The sequence below is a fragment of the Panthera uncia genome (assembly GCF_023721935.1).
Source record: "Panthera uncia isolate 11264 chromosome A1 unlocalized genomic scaffold, Puncia_PCG_1.0 HiC_scaffold_17, whole genome shotgun sequence".
Lineage (NCBI taxonomy): Eukaryota > Metazoa > Chordata > Mammalia > Carnivora > Felidae > Panthera > Panthera uncia.
Genome location: NW_026057577.1, coordinates 37627484 through 37644280, shown reverse-complemented (window position 1 = coordinate 37644280; position 16797 = coordinate 37627484). Strand labels below are relative to the sequence as shown.

General features: G+C 47.2%; 1 protein-coding gene across 1 annotated transcript in view; it reads right to left on the bottom strand.

Annotated features, from left to right (window-relative positions):
• Positions 1-3145: 3145 nt before the first annotated feature.
• Positions 3146-16797, bottom strand: part of SH3RF2 (SH3 domain containing ring finger 2) — a 110542-nt gene continuing 96890 nt past the window's right edge. The window contains exons 7-9 of the mRNA XM_049648542.1: positions 9782-10017; positions 5912-6273; positions 3146-3485 (exon numbers count right to left, since the gene is read on the bottom strand). Coding sequence (XP_049504499.1) covers positions 3210-3485; positions 5912-6273; positions 9782-10017 — 874 coding nt within the window. The 3' untranslated portion in view covers positions 3146-3209. The remainder of the gene's footprint in view (positions 3486-5911; positions 6274-9781; positions 10018-16797) is intronic.

Genomic DNA, 16797 nt, shown 5'->3' with positions numbered 1-16797 from the left:
GATGTCCCCCGACCCCGTCCTCCCCAGTCAGAGCCTACCCTCAGCAGCTTTCCTAGCACTGAGATGCGAGCTTCTTATGAGGTGAAGGGGCACTTTCCTAGCCACTCTGAGCCTTAGCTCAGGGGTGGAGCTCGCACAGGATGGGATGCTTGATGTGAAGTGCTTGTTTCTACCTAGGATCCCTGGAATGTTCCACAAAGAAATGGATTCCTCTAAGAGAACTTGGCTTGATTAATACATTTAAATCCAGATGTCAAATGCTTCTATCTCTGCTTGGGATGCCATTCTCCCCACGCTTTTTTCTGACTCCTATATGCCCTTCAGGACTTAGTCTAGTCTATGTTCTGACCTCCATGATGGGGCTACACTGGTTTCCTTCTAGCACCTTCACCCTGGCCATGCCCTTTAGATTTTCTCACCTGGAATTTCAGGGGCCCGCTCCCTTAAAAACATCCAAGTTTGACATGTGTGGGGTGTGCACGATGTCACTTTATAATATTATGTCAGTTAATCCTTACAATAGCCCAATGAGTTTGGCACTATTATCATTCATAGGTAGGAAAACAAGGCTCAGAGAGATTAAGTAACTTGCCCAACATTACATGGCTAGTAAGTAGTAATTGGGAATTGGATCTGAAATTATTCTTTGTGTAGCAGAGCCTACATTTGTAACCACTGTACTATGTCATGTCCCTGCAGCCTGAAGTCAGTGGCCTGAGGCCAAGGATGGTCTCTTAGTTCATAAATCATAGTCCCACGTTGGGCTTTGAAATCATAGACCTTGAACTCAAGGGTGTGGGCAGCTGTCAAAATCACTCTGCTACAATCTGTGGTTACCCTTTAAGCCTTGGTTTCCTTGGCTCTGCACTGGGACACTTACAGTTGCCTTATAAGGTTACAGCAGACATTATAGGAGAGGATGTATCTGTTGTTCTCACTGTAGTGCCCTGCTCACAGTAAATGTCTGAAACACATTGGTGGAATAAGTGATGGGAGGTGCCAGCGGGTTCACCTTTTACTTGGAAATGACACTCTCCTGCTCCTTTCAAATCCTCATATAACACTACAGACACGGGGTTTAGTTTGGGAGGGAGGAAGTGGGATGTTGGGTATTGGTGAAGAGCCTGGATGGAATGGGGGTATCAAACTTTTGGAGTTGTTCACATTTCTCAGAAAGGCAACCCTCTACAGAGAGCGCACAATTGGAAGAATATTCTTTTTCATTTGGAAGTCAAGGATCGTGTCTCCACTACTCCTGTACAACCTGCTTGTCAGCCACAACAGTTAAAAATTAACTGGATCCATTGTTACTGAGGCACAGAATAAATACTTTATTGGCTGGTCATCTCATATACCTGCCACCCTGGTAGTAGAGCAGCTTGCTAAACTCATCGCTAAACTCATTGAGGGTGTTCTTTTGAATAGAGAAGCAGCTTAGGTACTTAAATTTTGACAAATCACAGGATGCCTCCCTGTCCTTGTGACCTTCTCCCAATTCTCCATGTGGATTATTTTTCAGCTCAGTGAGGTAAGGAGTCGTTCGTGTTGCTTCTGCAAAGTAGGCAAGGGTCACATCTCACAGAAACACTAGAGTGTGTCACCAGGTTGGCTCTATCAACTCCATAGGTGTGACATACGTGCAGTATCCTTGGCAGGATTATGGTTTTGTTTTTGCTTTATTAATATCTGCAAAAGTATGTGGACAATTCAGTTGGCTGTGTGTGTGTGTGTGTGTGTGTGTGTGTGTGTGTGTGTGTTGGGGGGGGAGTTATGTGAAAGATAAATGTTTTTAATCCCAGGATTTCAAGAACTGTCCAGGGAAAAGGTCTAATTAGACCAGCCTTGTTTTTTTTAACGACACCCAGCCTTAGTGGCAAATGGCATTTATGTACTAAGGTGCCCACATTGATGGGCAAGCAATAAATGTTAAATCACAACAGTTAAGTCTAATGAGAATTAATGGGTTGTCTTACAACATTGCCTCAGCTCTCTGGGGTGCCCCCTCAGCCCTGTTTGTAAGGCTTTCGCTTCAGTCCCGTCTCAATGCGGTCATCTGCTTTTGCAGACTCCACCCTTCTGTTCCCAGTTGTCATGAGTGTCAAAGCCGCTCTTCCCCTTTTCCCTTCTTCCCTGACAGATCCACCCAATCTATCTTCCTCTGTTCTATTCACCACCCCCACCTTTTCTCTGACTGCTTTTGTTTGTGCCTCACCCTTTCTTCCTCTGTTCCCCCTTTCCTCTCCCACCTTCTCTGCTGGGTCCCTTTGACAGCAGCTGTTCTCTGGGGAATGTCTCCACTCCAGCTTTGGACTGGCATCTCCTCACTGACCCTGCTGCCTTATCCCACAACCCAGTGAAACAGCTAGTCTACCCCAAACGGGAACAAATCGGAGAAGGTAAAGAATGCTGTCATGCAAATGGGATACATATCTAAACTCAAGCCCCTTACGGAGTTCTTTTTAAGCATGCCGTGTTTCCTTGGGGAAGTCAGGCTGGAGCCAGGAAGAATGAACTATCCATAATTCCACACAGGACCCTACCCCCCAGCTCTGTGCTTCCTGCTTTATGTGTCGTGTAGGATTATACGTAGGGAAACAGATCGAGAGGCTTAAATTGTGATCGATCATCACTTTCTCTCTGACCTTCTTGTTTGGACCAAATCCACTAAGCTGACTCCCTTTGGTTTTAGAGGGTTCTCAGAAGATCAGAGTATCCACCACACATCCTTCCCCCAATTTTCCCTTGGCAGCCAGGATGATGACTCTGTGGAGGGAACAACGTATGGCAGCCACTAGCAGTCAGCGTACAGGCCCCAAAGATGGCAGAAGCTGTCCTAATGCTCGTTGAGAACATGGTGATGAGGTCAAAGAAGCAATGCCAACATTCCCACCATTGTGAAGCCCCTTTGAGAGTGCCATAGAAATGCTACACGGAACACAAGGGATGAGGGAACAGGGTGGGCAAGACTGTCTCCCACTCCTTGGTCTGAGTAGCAGCCTTGCTGCATCACACATTACGTGTAGAAGGCCATGCACTCTATCTTCCCACCCAGGGCAGGAACCCTGCTCCCGGCCTTTCCTCTCCCACCTGCTGGCAGAACAAGGACCCGAGCTCGAGAACCCAAAGAATGGCAGGATGCCACCAGTGGAGGCAGACTGTATTTAAATGCAATTCACCTCTTTGGGGTCTGGGAAAAGCCACCCGTAGATTCATTTGCTGGGAAACACGGTCTGTGTGGCCGAAGCAGTGGACACTGGGGTGGTGGTCTTGCCCAAAGTCGACTTCCTCCGGAGGTCTGTCTGCTGTCCGGAATGGCAGCCGCTTCGGTGGGCGAATAGGACGGTCATCTCTGGGCCTGAGGGGGCGGCTTCAGGCTGGGACCCCTTGGGGATGGCAGGCTGTTCAGGCTTTCCTGACGTGGGGTGGGAGGTGTACTGTTTGGCCGGAGGAGGGCTGTAATTCTGAAATCGCACAGTTTTGACTTGCTGCAAGAGAAAGGAGAGCACAGGGGCCCAGGTGAGGCAGGAGCTGGGAGGTTTTCCCTGGTACTTGAGTCCTGCTGCTTCTCCACACATATCCCTACTTAAAACACCTCATTTCTGTGTTCCCTCGCAAACGCCTGTGTCTACTCTGAGGGTCTCGGATGCACCGCGCTGTTAGGTGCTGCGGACCCAAGAGGGAACAAGACTGCCCTGACAGGCAGTGGTAACACGTGCGGAAGCCTCTAGGGGAGCGCAGGGGCCTATCTAGCAGCAGTGGGGCATCTGGGGAAGGCCTCCGAGAGCCACAGCTATTTAAATTGAGAACTGAAGAACGATTAGAAATTACCTAGGAGAAGTGGGAGAGGCAGTCACTTGAGAAAAGGGCTGAGGCAAGAGGTTATGGCTCCTTCCAGAAAGTACAAGAAGTTCACCTTCTCTCTCTCCACACCATCTGCCCTTCAGGCCTATCTCCAGGCCCACCTCTTCCTTGAGGCCCCCCACCTGCTGACTTCCAACTCAAAGGTCTCATGATGGCCTTATATCCTCAGAGCAGAGGTTGCAAAGTGGACTCCTGCTGTTTGAATTTAGTCTGCAGCATGTTTGAGAGTCTGATTTAGTTGCCAACACATAAAATTGGGAGATTGTATATAAAAATTAGAATTTCATATGTCTCTTAAAAAATCAAAGCTGGTACATTGAGGCCTGTGCCCCATTCTGGCAATAGCTGTCTGGAGCTGATGAGCAGGACTCCTTCATAGGGGAGGCATGGTCTCCTGTTGCCCAAGCCCCTTCTCTCCCTCCCTCCTTTTTATTTTATTTTTTTAATTTTTAAAGATTTTTTCCTCCCTCTTTCTTTCACCTCTCCTTGTCTGTTATAGAGCTACCTTGTACCAACAGATACTTCTTTAGCGCAGCCCTGATTTAGGGCTTGATAGTGTTCTGTGCTACTGCTTAGAAATTTCTTCCTTCCTTCCTTCCTTCCTTCCTTCCTTCCTTCCTTCTTTCTTTCTTTTCTTTCTTTCTTTCTTTCTTTCTTTCTTTCTTTCTTTCTTTCTTTCTTTCTTTCTTTCTTTTTCTTTCCTATGACATTGGATCCTAGTGTCCCCCACTGAAAATCCAAGTTTCTTCATACTTTTGACCCTCACCACATCTCACAGAGGTCTGGGCACTTCTTAAATGCTGACAATGTGAGGGCTGTGTCTAACAGCTTGGGGTAAAAGGCAACTGGGGCCTAGAAAACTCTGAATTATTTGAATGCTAAAATCCAGAAAAAGAACTCCCAACATTGATATCAGTCAACATTTTTTTTCCAAATGCTTTTCCTTACAAGCTTACAGCTTAGTGTTAAGAACATGAGTTTTTGTATCAGATCTGGATTCTACTCCAGACACATGTGTCAGCTGTGTGTCTTTTGGTAAAGCACTTTAACTCCTCAAGCTTCCTTTCCTCATTTTAAAACGAGGACGACAATAATAATATCTACTAGAGGGGGCTGTTGAGAATTAAAATAACCACTTCAGAGGGTTATTGTCAGGATTAAATGAGATAAGGCATGCACAGTAGTCAGCACGGTGCCTGCCAAGTTGTTAGCATTCAGTAAATGCTTAGCAAAGAGGAGGAGACCACATCATCTTTCCTTTTGGCCTGGAATGGGTCATGGTGGGGCTGGTGGTGGAGGTGATGGTCAGTAAACTAAAAGATAACAGTCACCTAATTTCCTTAATGTCACCTCCTCTATCTCGCTGTTCCTCCTGCCTTAAAAGGATATTATTGAGAACATAAAACTTTTATAAAAACCCATGGCTTCTAGTGGGAAAAGTCCTGAACTAGAAGTTAAAAGATCTGAACTCTGCCATAGAGGTTACAGTAAAAGTTAGTTGTTGGAATCATTATAATTTGGTGTGACTTTGATAAATTCCTTAAATTTCTCCTGTGTCTCAGTGGCCTCTTCTATATCATGAACGCTTATGATCAAGCCCCGTTTAAGTACTTTACACATCTCATCTCGTTTCATCTCTGCATCAGTCCTAGGAGGCTGTTCCTGTTCGTACTGCTATTTTGCAGATTAAGCAAAAAGAGTCTGAGAAAGGTGAAGTGTTTTGGCTAAGACACCAGACAGCAAGCAGCTGATCTGGAATTCCAATCAAGAGAAGGCTGATGACAAAGCCACGTTTTTTCCAACTTACCTCTGGGCCTCGAAAGAAACACGTACGAAACGTTCAGGAGGCATGAAGGAGAATACAGTAACACATCTGAAGAGGGTGTCAGTGGCCTGAGGGGTGTGTGGGGGGACACTGTGTGTGAGGATTCTTTTGAGGCAATTTTGATACCTCGTTCAGGTAAAACAAACCTCGGGAGCTGGGACGCTGTGTCAAGTTAGGGATATAAAGACTCCATACGCCCCACCCCTCATGTCACCTCACTCCTACCTTTTCGCTGCCATTTCTGGAGTTTTCTGGTTTCACTAGGATGGATGGTGGGGCGGATGCAGGTGGTTTAGGTAGAGGCTCGCTCTTGACGGGGATTTCCTTGCCTTCCATGATGAGGGAACTGGCGGCTGAGCGGGTCCTGGTGTCGCCGCCTCTGCTGACACACGTGAGGGCAGGCTCCCCGGTGGGAGCGGGCTGCGGTCCCAGTTCTGCCGCCACCACCGTGGAGGGGGCAGGGGGGACCCCCTGCGGCTGGTAGAACGGGAACTGCTGAGGCCGTACCACCATGGTGGGGCTGCGTCTGAGGGAGCCCATCACCAGGGCGGGGATCCCTGACTGGACGGGCCTCTGCAAGGATCCATCTGAGGAATTACAGGACACAGATATCAGCACCGGGGGCTGCTGACAGTGGCTTCGCTTGGTCTTGTGTGGGCCGTGTGTCCTGATAGCCCAGAATAGTTAAGTACTTTCCCCATTTGAGTGTGCTCACATTCTCGCAGGGTCTTTCAAAGGTGACCTTATTCTTTTTTTAGTGCTGTTTGCTGATGCTGGCAGGAAATAACTGGCTAGCTGAATGTTTGGCGGGGGGCCGGGGGGGGGGGTGGTGTCAGAAGGTGTATTACTTCCATTTGCCTTCTCTCTCTCTCTCTCTCTCTCTCACACACACACACACACACACACACACACACACACACACACCCCTACTCTCTCACTTCGGGGCCTATAAGTTTTAAAGTGAAGAACACAAACCTGAGGAGACAGCTTCACAGTGAGAAGCAAACAGAGGGGTGCAAACCAAAGAGGAAACAAAAGAAAGAGATGGAAGGAATTGAAAACACAAGAGTCAGTCAACTGGGAGGGATGAGAGGGTGGGAAAGAGGGAAGCAGAGAGGGCAGGAGGGGGCTCTGACCAGCTACTTGAAGACTATTCTAACAGGAGTGGTAGGCATAGGGCGGCGGGATTGCCCTTGCTGGGGGCGGAAGGGCAAATGGAATTAAGGGAGAGAGTGTGCAGGCAAACGTGACACCACACGGAAGCAAATTTGGAAAGACTGTTCCAGAGTGAGGGCTGTGCATGGATGAGCTTTGCAAAGTCCCATGACAGAGGTTCTGGAATCAGACTTCCTCTCAGGGAGCCTGGGACAGATCAGCCACATTCCTTCTCTGCATCTCAGCCCCTCGTGTGTAAACCCAGCACCTGACAGGGCTGCTGGGAGGCCGACATTTTACGATGTGTGCAAAGTGTTACGACAGTGCCTGGAACATAATAAATGCCCCGTGTTTCTAACTCTCACTGTTTTTGGGTAAAGGACAACAAATCCGAAAAATACAAGGTCCAGGACTATGGTTTTATCCCTTCCTTGGGCTTTTTTTGTTTGTTTTGTTCTGTTTTTGTTGTTAACGGAGATGATCTTCCCTCAGTAAAAGGAAGCCATTCCTCCCCCTCAAATTCTCTGGAAGACAGGACATACGTTGTTTTCATCTCTCGGGCACGTGTCCCGTACATGATAGGGACTTCAGTGCACTCTGTGGGGAGACAGGAGGCACACCCCTGGGAAGCACCTCAGTCCACTTCTCCGTAAGGGTCTCCCAGCATTTAGGGAGCATCAGTGACGTCCGGTCAGAGTTGTTAGTCCTTTGTGATAGCCTCTGGACACGTGTGTGAATCACAGACATTTGTGTCCAGCACAGAGGGCCTGAGCCAACACCATGTTCTGCGTCACGCCTCGTCTTCAAGCCAGATGTGAACATGAAAAGCAGAAGGCTCACTAAACGCAGTCGGTGTTCTCAGCTGCCGTGAGCAAGCCAGGCGCCATTTACACAAGTCTGCCCTTTCAATGTAGACATTTATTTTTCCACTGACAGCCCTATGGGGTGCACAGTCAATTCTCCTGTCATGTGTCTTTGCTGTGGTGAGATTGATAGCTGGACCAGCCTCACCTTGGGGAAAAGGGAGAGAGAAAGCCTCCAGGACTTGAGAAAGTCAAAGCAGCGCTGTGTAGGCCTGTCCTTAGGCTCCTGGAAACATGTGAAAAATCGGTTTTATGCCTCATCTGTTTATCTTGTCAGTTCTTATCACCAAGAGATTTAATGCTTTCTTATTTACACGTGCATACAGTGCAGTCACAACTCCAAGTCCGGCAAGATCTTTGCAAAAGTAGAGGCAGTGTGTGAAAGGAAGTGTGAGTGGTTGCCAATGGGGTACAGGCCTCAGCACTCATAAGTGGTGTGGACTGAGTGTGAACGTTTCAACACTGAGTCACTCACACACTGGATGGGCCAAAGAGGGCCTGCTTAGTTGTAGTAGCAATGATAGTACTGATAAAATGATCACTCTATAAAAACAGCTATTATTTCTTGAGCCTTATTATGTGCCAGGCATGGTGCCATCAGTCTCACATGGATTCTTTTATTAAATTCACACAATACCCTGATTTTAATGTTTGTTTATTTATTTTGAGAGACGCAGAGAGACAGACAGACAGACAGACAGGCAGAGTGTGAGTAGGGGAGAGGCAGGGAGAGAGGGGGAGAGAAGATCCTAAGTAGCCTCCATTCTGTCAGCGTAGAGCCCGAAGCAGGGGCTCGATCTCACAACTGTGAGATCATGACCTGAGCTGAAGTCAATAGTTGGATGGTTAAATGACTGAGCCACCCAGGCGCCCAGGCAGGTATTATTTTTATTTCCATTTTGCAAATGAGAAAACTGGAGGCTGATGAGGTCCAGTCACTTGCCCCAGGCTTCTGTGGTGGGATTATTTAGGAGGCGTTTGTGTGTGGGCAGGGAGAAGGAGGTGGAAGGTCAGCAGGGAGGAGGGAGGAGGGGCAGCTGGGTAGAGGCAACACAGTGGGAGGTCAAGTACATGGTGGTGGGGCAGGTGGTCAGGTGAGAGCCCCGGGAGAGGGCAGGACTAAGATACCTATTTTAATTTTCTTGGGACCTTTTCCTGTGTGGCATACTGACCCACATGTTACCCTCTTGCTTTGAGTGGTCATACTGCATTTTCATATTGAATCATTTTTTAAGATAGACTGTGGAGCCCAGTTTAAATCAGAAAATGTAGAATAAATCAAATTTACTTGGCTTGGCTTGTGGTCTTCTAGAGAGGTATGCAAATATAGAACCTTCATGTTTTGTAGAACAATGGGTTCCAAACCCTTTTTAAAGTGCCTGAAAATGAGGTCTTATGTAGTGGTTCAATATTTTAGGGGATGAAAGCATTGCCATGTGAGCAGTGTGGATGTTACACAGGTAAAATAACAGCAAGCTGCAGAACAGTGCATGTGGTGGGTATGATTACGAGATACTATTTATATACACAGAAGAGCACTGGGGACAGGGGTTATGGATATGAAGGAGACTTCCTTTTGTACAATAAAAATGGTTTTAACCTCATGTATATATTAGTCAAATAACAAAGCAAGATTTGGGGACTCTCAGCATTGACTCTTCAACCCTCTTTACCCCCCTCTTCCCCGCCCACCTCCCCGATATTTCCCGTGTTTCCCTTTTAGCATCCCTGCGGGGTTCCCTGGAGCAGAGAAGCCCTGATCCAGCAAGTACTTTGCTCGTTCTGTCTTAACTACAGCCAGCATCCACCTTGGCTGTGTTCTAATTATATGCTGGCACTCCGGGCTGCTACCATCCCCACCATTCAGTATACATGTGTGGAGTGACCAAGGGCAGTGACCTTAAGTCGGTCTGGCTTCATCCAATAAGACCAGTCACTATTTGGGAATTAAAAGCACTCTTTACAGAGGCTTGTTTTAAAGCCAGTATCCTCCTTTTGCAAAATGTACTCTGTCTACCCCAGAGCCAGATCCCCCCATCACTTAGCTGTAGGCACGTACCTCTCTGCCACCACTTACTCTTTCTCATGCTGCTCCTCCCGGATCTCCGAAGAGAGCCCTGTCCTAAAGTCCCCAGGCTGGTTGTGCTCCTCACGGGGTTGACTATGGCGGTGGGCACAAAGACGGACTTGAAGGGACGGTTCTGCCGGGGATCACCTTCTGAAATGCTGCCTTGGGAGGACACAGAGGAGTTGGATAACGTCCATGTGGCGTAGAGACCAGGACTCCGAGAATCTGGAAAACTAGATGTCTTTCTGGTTGTTGCAAGCATTTTAAAGAGAAGAAATAAAGAAAACGTTCAGTTATGAGTCCTATTTAAAAAAGCTCTCAACCATATACTGAATGTGGTCTCTCTTCACCCCCTTCCTATCATATATGCTCCCTTTATTAACCACACGGGCTTGATCATGTGGGTCTCACGATTTACAGCTGGGCAACTGTGCAGGTGTGCAGAGGGCAGGGAGAGGGGCTCATACTGAGGCCCCATTGGAACGAGAACACTTGACTTAGGTCATCTTTCATTCCAGCTCTAATCACTCCTAACCCCAAGAGTTTGGAGCACAAGGTCTTGTACATGTTCAACTCGTTTTGTGGTTCTGATTTCCTATTCATTCTGTGACTTTCCCCTTTGATTCTAAACTCAGGGAAGGCAGAGATATTTTATGCCTTATTTTATATGCTTTGTGTTCTGCATCTGTTGCTTATCAAAAGTTTGTTGAATGATTTCCATGATGCTTTCAGCACTGATGCCAGTTGTTTGGGCTAACACATGTTGAGCACTTACTGTATGCTGGGCATTGGGCAGTGCTTTGCCCCCATTATCTTGTGGGTTCTTCACAACAGCCTTCTGAGGTACGTACTATTAGTGCTACTATTTTTGTTTTAATTTTTAAAAATGTTTTTATTTTTGAGAGAGAGAGAGAGACAGACAGACACTGAGTATGAGCAGGTGAGGGGCAGAGAGAGAGGGAGACACAGAATCTGAAGCAGGCTCCAGGCTTTGAGCTGTCAGTACAGAGCCTGATGCAGGGCTCAAACTCGTGAACCACGAGATCATGACCTGAGCCGAAGTTGGACGCTCAACCAACTGAGCCACCCAGGCACCTCAAGTGCCACTATTTTATGGATAAGAAAATAGAGGCTTACAGTTACTTGGCCAAGCAGCTACAAGACCTGAGATTTGAACCCAGGTCCAGGCTGGCCCTCTCCTCTACCACTGAAAAGATCACCGTCTTACCACTGAGCACACTCCCTCCTGGCTAGGGAGAGTGTTCATCGTTTAGGTAGCAAGGTAAGCCCTGAATCCTGCTTGAAAGAAACAAACTGAAGCAGTGGGGAGGCCCTACACATGCCTTTGGAAGACCCTCCCTTTTCAGCCTTGGGTTCTGGCTTTTAAGACTAGTATTAAAGTTTTATAAAACACCAATCTCCAGTCACTTGCTTCCAGATTGCTCCTCCCTGAACCCTATGGGGAATGGCTGCCATTTTACATGCCCTTCTTGCCCTTTTACCAATCCTACCCCAAAATCACAGCCCCGATTGAGTAGTCCATCGATCAGCTTGTCACTCGGATGATGAAATAACCTCCCTGGGAACAACCAACTCAACCAAGACCCTGGCTCAGAGATGCCCTCCCTGATGGCCTTCCCTTTAATGCCTACAGTCATTTCCCTTTATTTCTTCTCCTCCTTTTCTCTCCTTCTTTGGCTGAAAAAAGCGATATGGAGCTTAACAACGAGCCAGCCAGTGGTACAAAGATAGGTAAGGCGTTATTTAACGTGACCAACTCTGCCCAAGAAGCATATGCAGCCAAATGCCCAGGAATGATGCTTACAGTGATGGGACTTCTATCCACAGCCATCAACCTGCCTCTGGTCCCTAATGATGTCGTCAGTAAAGGGGTGCAGGCTTCCTGCCAGTAAGAGCTCCCACTCCATTCTGGAGCTAAGGGCTGGCAGTGGAGAGAAATCCTTGGCCTTGGCCTCCATGGTCATGTGCTAGATCTGCCTGTTTTTTGAATGGGGGGGCCTCAAGGTGTTGGATGCTGTAAAATGGGCTGGCCACAGGAAAGACAGGTTCCATAACCATTCCCAGCAGCAGCAAGCACAGAATACAGTTAATTAGGCCCAAGCCAGCCTTATTCCACAAGTCTCTTCTCTGAATGACTGTTGATAGACCGAGCTGCAACCTGATTTTTCTGAGCCCAGCACTAGGTCAGGTTCCAAAAACTGTTAAATCCAAAGTCCTCCTTCCAACAGGAGTCCCTCTCTGTCTTTTGGCAAAAAGCTCAGCACTTACCCAGCGCTTTCTTCTAATATCAAAGTACTTTGTGAACATATATTAATTAATCCCCATTACACTCCAGACCTGCAAACATTCTGATCCTTGTTTTCCAGATGGAGAGACTGAAAGAGGGGTTTGGGGGGGAAGGAGTGCTATTGCCTCCAACTTGCTCCATTGTGCTGCTTTGAGTGTGCAGGTCTATGTCCCCTTTCCTGTCTGTGATAGGAATCCATAAGACCTAGCCCCCTCCCCCCACCGTATGTGAAGGGGCATTTGCAGCTCTACTGTACTCACCACTGGCAGCAGCCTCCTGGTAAGGGACAGCTTGCACCCTGGCAACTTTATATAGTTCTGTATAGAAAGTTCAAAGAACCGAGTGTTGGCCCCTGTATTGCTTTTTCCATCCATAAGGCACCAGGGGGGCACATGTGCCTGGTGAAGGTTGTTAAGAAAGAGGAATATCCTGGCTACTGGACAGAAGGGACTGTGTTGGGAGAACATGAGGGGCAGAGAGGCCTTGGAAACAGGAACTGAGGGAGGCTGCTGAGAGTCTGGCAGCAGATATCTGAGATAGGGGGCAGGGGTCTGATCAGACGTTGCTGATTGTGTTCTTGCCATGAAAGGTCTTCAACTGCAACCACCTTCTTTCCTCTCTGGTTCAAGCTTCCAAGCCATAAGAGAGAGCCTCAGATGGGCTGAGCCTGTTTCTTAGCTGCGGTGATGGGAGGAGGAGGAGAGGGAGGATAGGAGGAAGAGCAGGATAGAGAGGAGGAGGAGGGGGACATGAGAAGGAGGAGCTAGTTTCTTAAGCCTCCGAAAAGAGAGGCTTAAGAAAACTTAAGCCTTAAAAAAACTTGTGCCTCCCACCAAGACTATGCCTGAAGGAGGAAAAGTATGTTGACTCTAGTCAGAGGGTATTTAGATGGAAACTTGACAAACGTTCTGCGCATTCTGAGCCTGTGGCTGCCTCCAGGGCCTGGGAAAGCATGTCATGGTGGCAGAGATTTACTTGTGGTCAACTCGGCTGGACAGGTGGGTGTCACTATCTAGCACTGAGAGAGGGCTGGCGCTCTGGAGGGCACAGCTGCCTTTTATTCTCTTGGGAATTAAAAGGCTCACTTGCTGAATCTTAAAACCCTGGCATTTGGGTCAGCACTAGTCTTTCTAAAGAGTCAGTCCCCAAGCTCTGGCAGGCCCAGTTCATTGGGGCATAATGCTAATAAAGCAAAGGTTCCAGTGCTCAGGGGGGAGGGACCTCATACTTTCGAGCCCTGGCTCTTTTATAAAAGGCTGCCTTCTAGCCCAAGGGGGCTGCTGGTGGTGAGAGGCATCGCTGCAAACAGAAAACAGAGATGGGAAGAAAACCTCACACACATGCAGAACCAAAGAGCAGAAAGGGGCCTTGCACATGTAGTCCAACCCACTCAGTCCTAACACAGCCTGCTAAAAGGAGTGGAAACTAAGCTGACAAAGGACCACATCATTCAGCCCCAAGAAGCAAAAGGAGAGGGTGGCTAACAACAAGGATGAGCTGCTCCCAGGTAGATAAATCGGGCATCGTAGACCCATGTCTAAGATTACTGGTGATGGGACCTTCCTTTGCATCAGAGGACCATCAAGGAGAACTTCACACAGAGAGAGCACCAATCCTCTGTCACTTAACAGCTGTCAGGAGAATATACTCTGACAGGGATTTGCTCTTTTTGGAAATGTTGGTTCCCTAGAAGCAAAACCCACATCCACGTAAGTAGCACCTCAGTATACACATATGTTCAGGATTCTATCAACTGGAGGGGAGGGACAGATTCAATGGCAACCTATGGCTGAAACTCCATCCACTGTCTGATGTGGCTGTCTCTGAACAGACGAATCTAGATAGCTCATGGCTTGCCTAAGGACACAATACATGTACCTAGGAGAAAAGCCAAGGAGAGAAAGGGAAGCTGGAGCCTTGGAATACACTGGAATGGAATCCTCCATGGATTCTAGTGAGGGTAACCATTTGTCCAGATTTTCCTAGGAGAGTCTTAGTTTATACCTGCTCTCCTGGTGTATTAAAAGTGTGTGTGTGTGTGTGTGTGTGTGTCCCCTTCTTTTCTTAAAAGTGTCCTAGTTTGGGGGTGACTGGTTGGTTCAATCAGTTAAGCATCTGACTTTGGCTCAGGTCATGATCTCATGGTTCATGAGTTCAAGCCCCGTGTTGGGCTCTGTGCTGACAGCTCAGAGGCTGGAGCCTGCTTTGGATTCTGTGTCTCCTTCTGTCTCTCTTCCTCTCTCTCTCTCTCTCTCAAAAATAAAAGATTAAAAAAGATTAAAAAAAGGTGTCCTAGTTTGGATGATAAATTATATGGTCACACTTATTCTAATGATGTTTTCATGGAATAACCAGGACACTGGGCTAAGGCGTGATGCATAAGCAAATGCTTTAGTAGCAGACATGGGCCTTACAGAATTGATGTCAGATCCCATGGAAGAAAGTGTTCCTGAGTTAGGGTAGATATCCTTCTTGCTCTTCATTGGCACCTCTAGACCATTCCCCCACCCTCCTCAATCCTTCCCAGCTTTGACTCATAGTATCAGACTTGACCACCTCTCGCATCACTTTGTCACCATTTCCTCTCTCAGCCTCTCCACTCATTCCATGAAGATTTTACTCTCTGGCCATGGGGGAAGGGAAGAAAAAAATAGTTACAAACAGAGAGGGAGGCAAAACATAAGAGACTCTTAAATATACAGAGAACAAACTGAGGGTTGATGGGGGTGGGGGGGAGGGGAAAATGGGTGATGGGCATTGAGGAGGGCATTTGTTGGGACCTGGGTGTTATATGTAAGCAATGAACAAGGGAATCTAATCCTGAAGCCAAGAGCATGCTGCATACGCTGTATGTTAGCTAACTTGACAGTAAATTATATACACGCACACACACACACACACACACACACACACACATAAAATTTGGCTTCTGGCTCACTGTCATTCTCTCTAATGCAATTGATCCTACCACAATGGTCTCATCTAGTCCTAGGGTTTTAAATACGTTCTCAAGCCTGGACCTTCTTCCTTAAATGCTGGGCTTGTATACTCAACCATTTGCCAACATCTCTACCAGGATTGCTAACAGGCATCTAAGACTTAATCTGCTGCAAACTGAGCTTTTGCTTCCCCTCACATCTCAGAACCCATTCCTCTTGGTTTCCCCCTCTAGCTCAGTAAAAGGCAACTCCATTTTCCAGTTACTTGGGGCAAAAAACTAGGACTCACCTTACTCCTCTATTCTTTCACACCTGATATTTGATTTGTCAGAAAATCCTGCAGTGTCTACCTTTAGAGTATATCCAGAATCTAACCACCTCTCCCTGCCTCCTTGGCTAATGCCTTGGCTCCATGCACCATCACTTCTCCCCCAGAATATTACAGTATCTTCTTAATTAGTTTCTCTGCTTCCATATTTCCTTTCTACAGCTTACTCTCAACCCAGCAACTACAGGGATTTTGGTTAAAATGTAAGTTAAATCATGTCACTCTTACGCTCAAAACCTTGCCATAGCGTTAAAGCCAATTCCTCATTATGACCTAGGAAATTCTATATGATCTGGCTCACCTGTTACCATTCTGACCTCATTTCCTGCTAACATCCCCCTGACTTGCTCTAAACCAGTCCTACTGGTCTTCATGTCAGGCTCACTCCTACTTCAGGGCAATTGTACTTGCTGTTCCTTGGTCTGGAATACACCTGCCTCATTTCCTTCTTCTCAGTAAGGCCATCCCTGACCAACCTATTAAAATTTTAATCACCACCTCTACTAATTCTATCCTTTTCTTGTTTTTCTTCTTGGCCTTTACCATTAACACACCATTTACATTACTTATATACCTTGTTTATTATCTGTCTGTACCACTAGAATGTAACTTCTGGTGGGCAGAGATTTTGTGTGTTTTGTCCACTGGTGTTTCTCCTGTGTCTAAAAAGGTGCCTGACACATAGTTTATGCTTGATAAATATTTGTTGACTACAGCATCAGTTATAGACACCCTTAGTTTGCCTTTGGAGATTTTGCAACTTTCTAACAAATCCCAAGAACCTTCCACTGAAGGAGATAAATTCTGGTTCAACTTTCTGCCATGTGAAGAAATCTTTTTATCTAAGCCTGGATATATGGAAACCCAGACTTTGCCTGTACTCTTCCTAGAAAGGGGGTCCTACCACCTCACCAGCCAACCTTATTGGAAAAAAATCTATGCGTTAGAATGTGCAAACTTTTACGGATCCAACTTCTAAGTTGTATCCACTGGTTCACTTTCCCCTCATGGAATAGATTTCCTGTCTCCACGGCTTGTTATGGTCCCTCTGACCCTGTCTTCTGTAGCTTTATCCTAGTGTTTCTATGACTGTCTACTGTGGTGTAGTGTTCTGTCTCCTCACCATCTTTGTGGCCCTCCTCCGGACACTGTGCCCCACCTTTATGAAGCTCCCCCAAACTGGACATAGGACTTCAGCTCTGACCCCCCCCAGAGAGTACAATGGATTGTCACTTTCCTTGGAGTTATGTCATAGAGACAGTGTTTGATGTGTGGGGATGGCCTCACTGCCTTGTGACAGGCTGTGCCTGGGTGGATGTGGGGAGGAGGAAGGCGGAGCCATGGGCAGTGCAGGGATCTGTGGTGGTGGTTTAAGTGAAAGGGTCAGGTGTGCTGGAGAATGAAAAAAGTTGGGAACGCTGTTAGGGACAGGGACCTACAGGGTAACCAG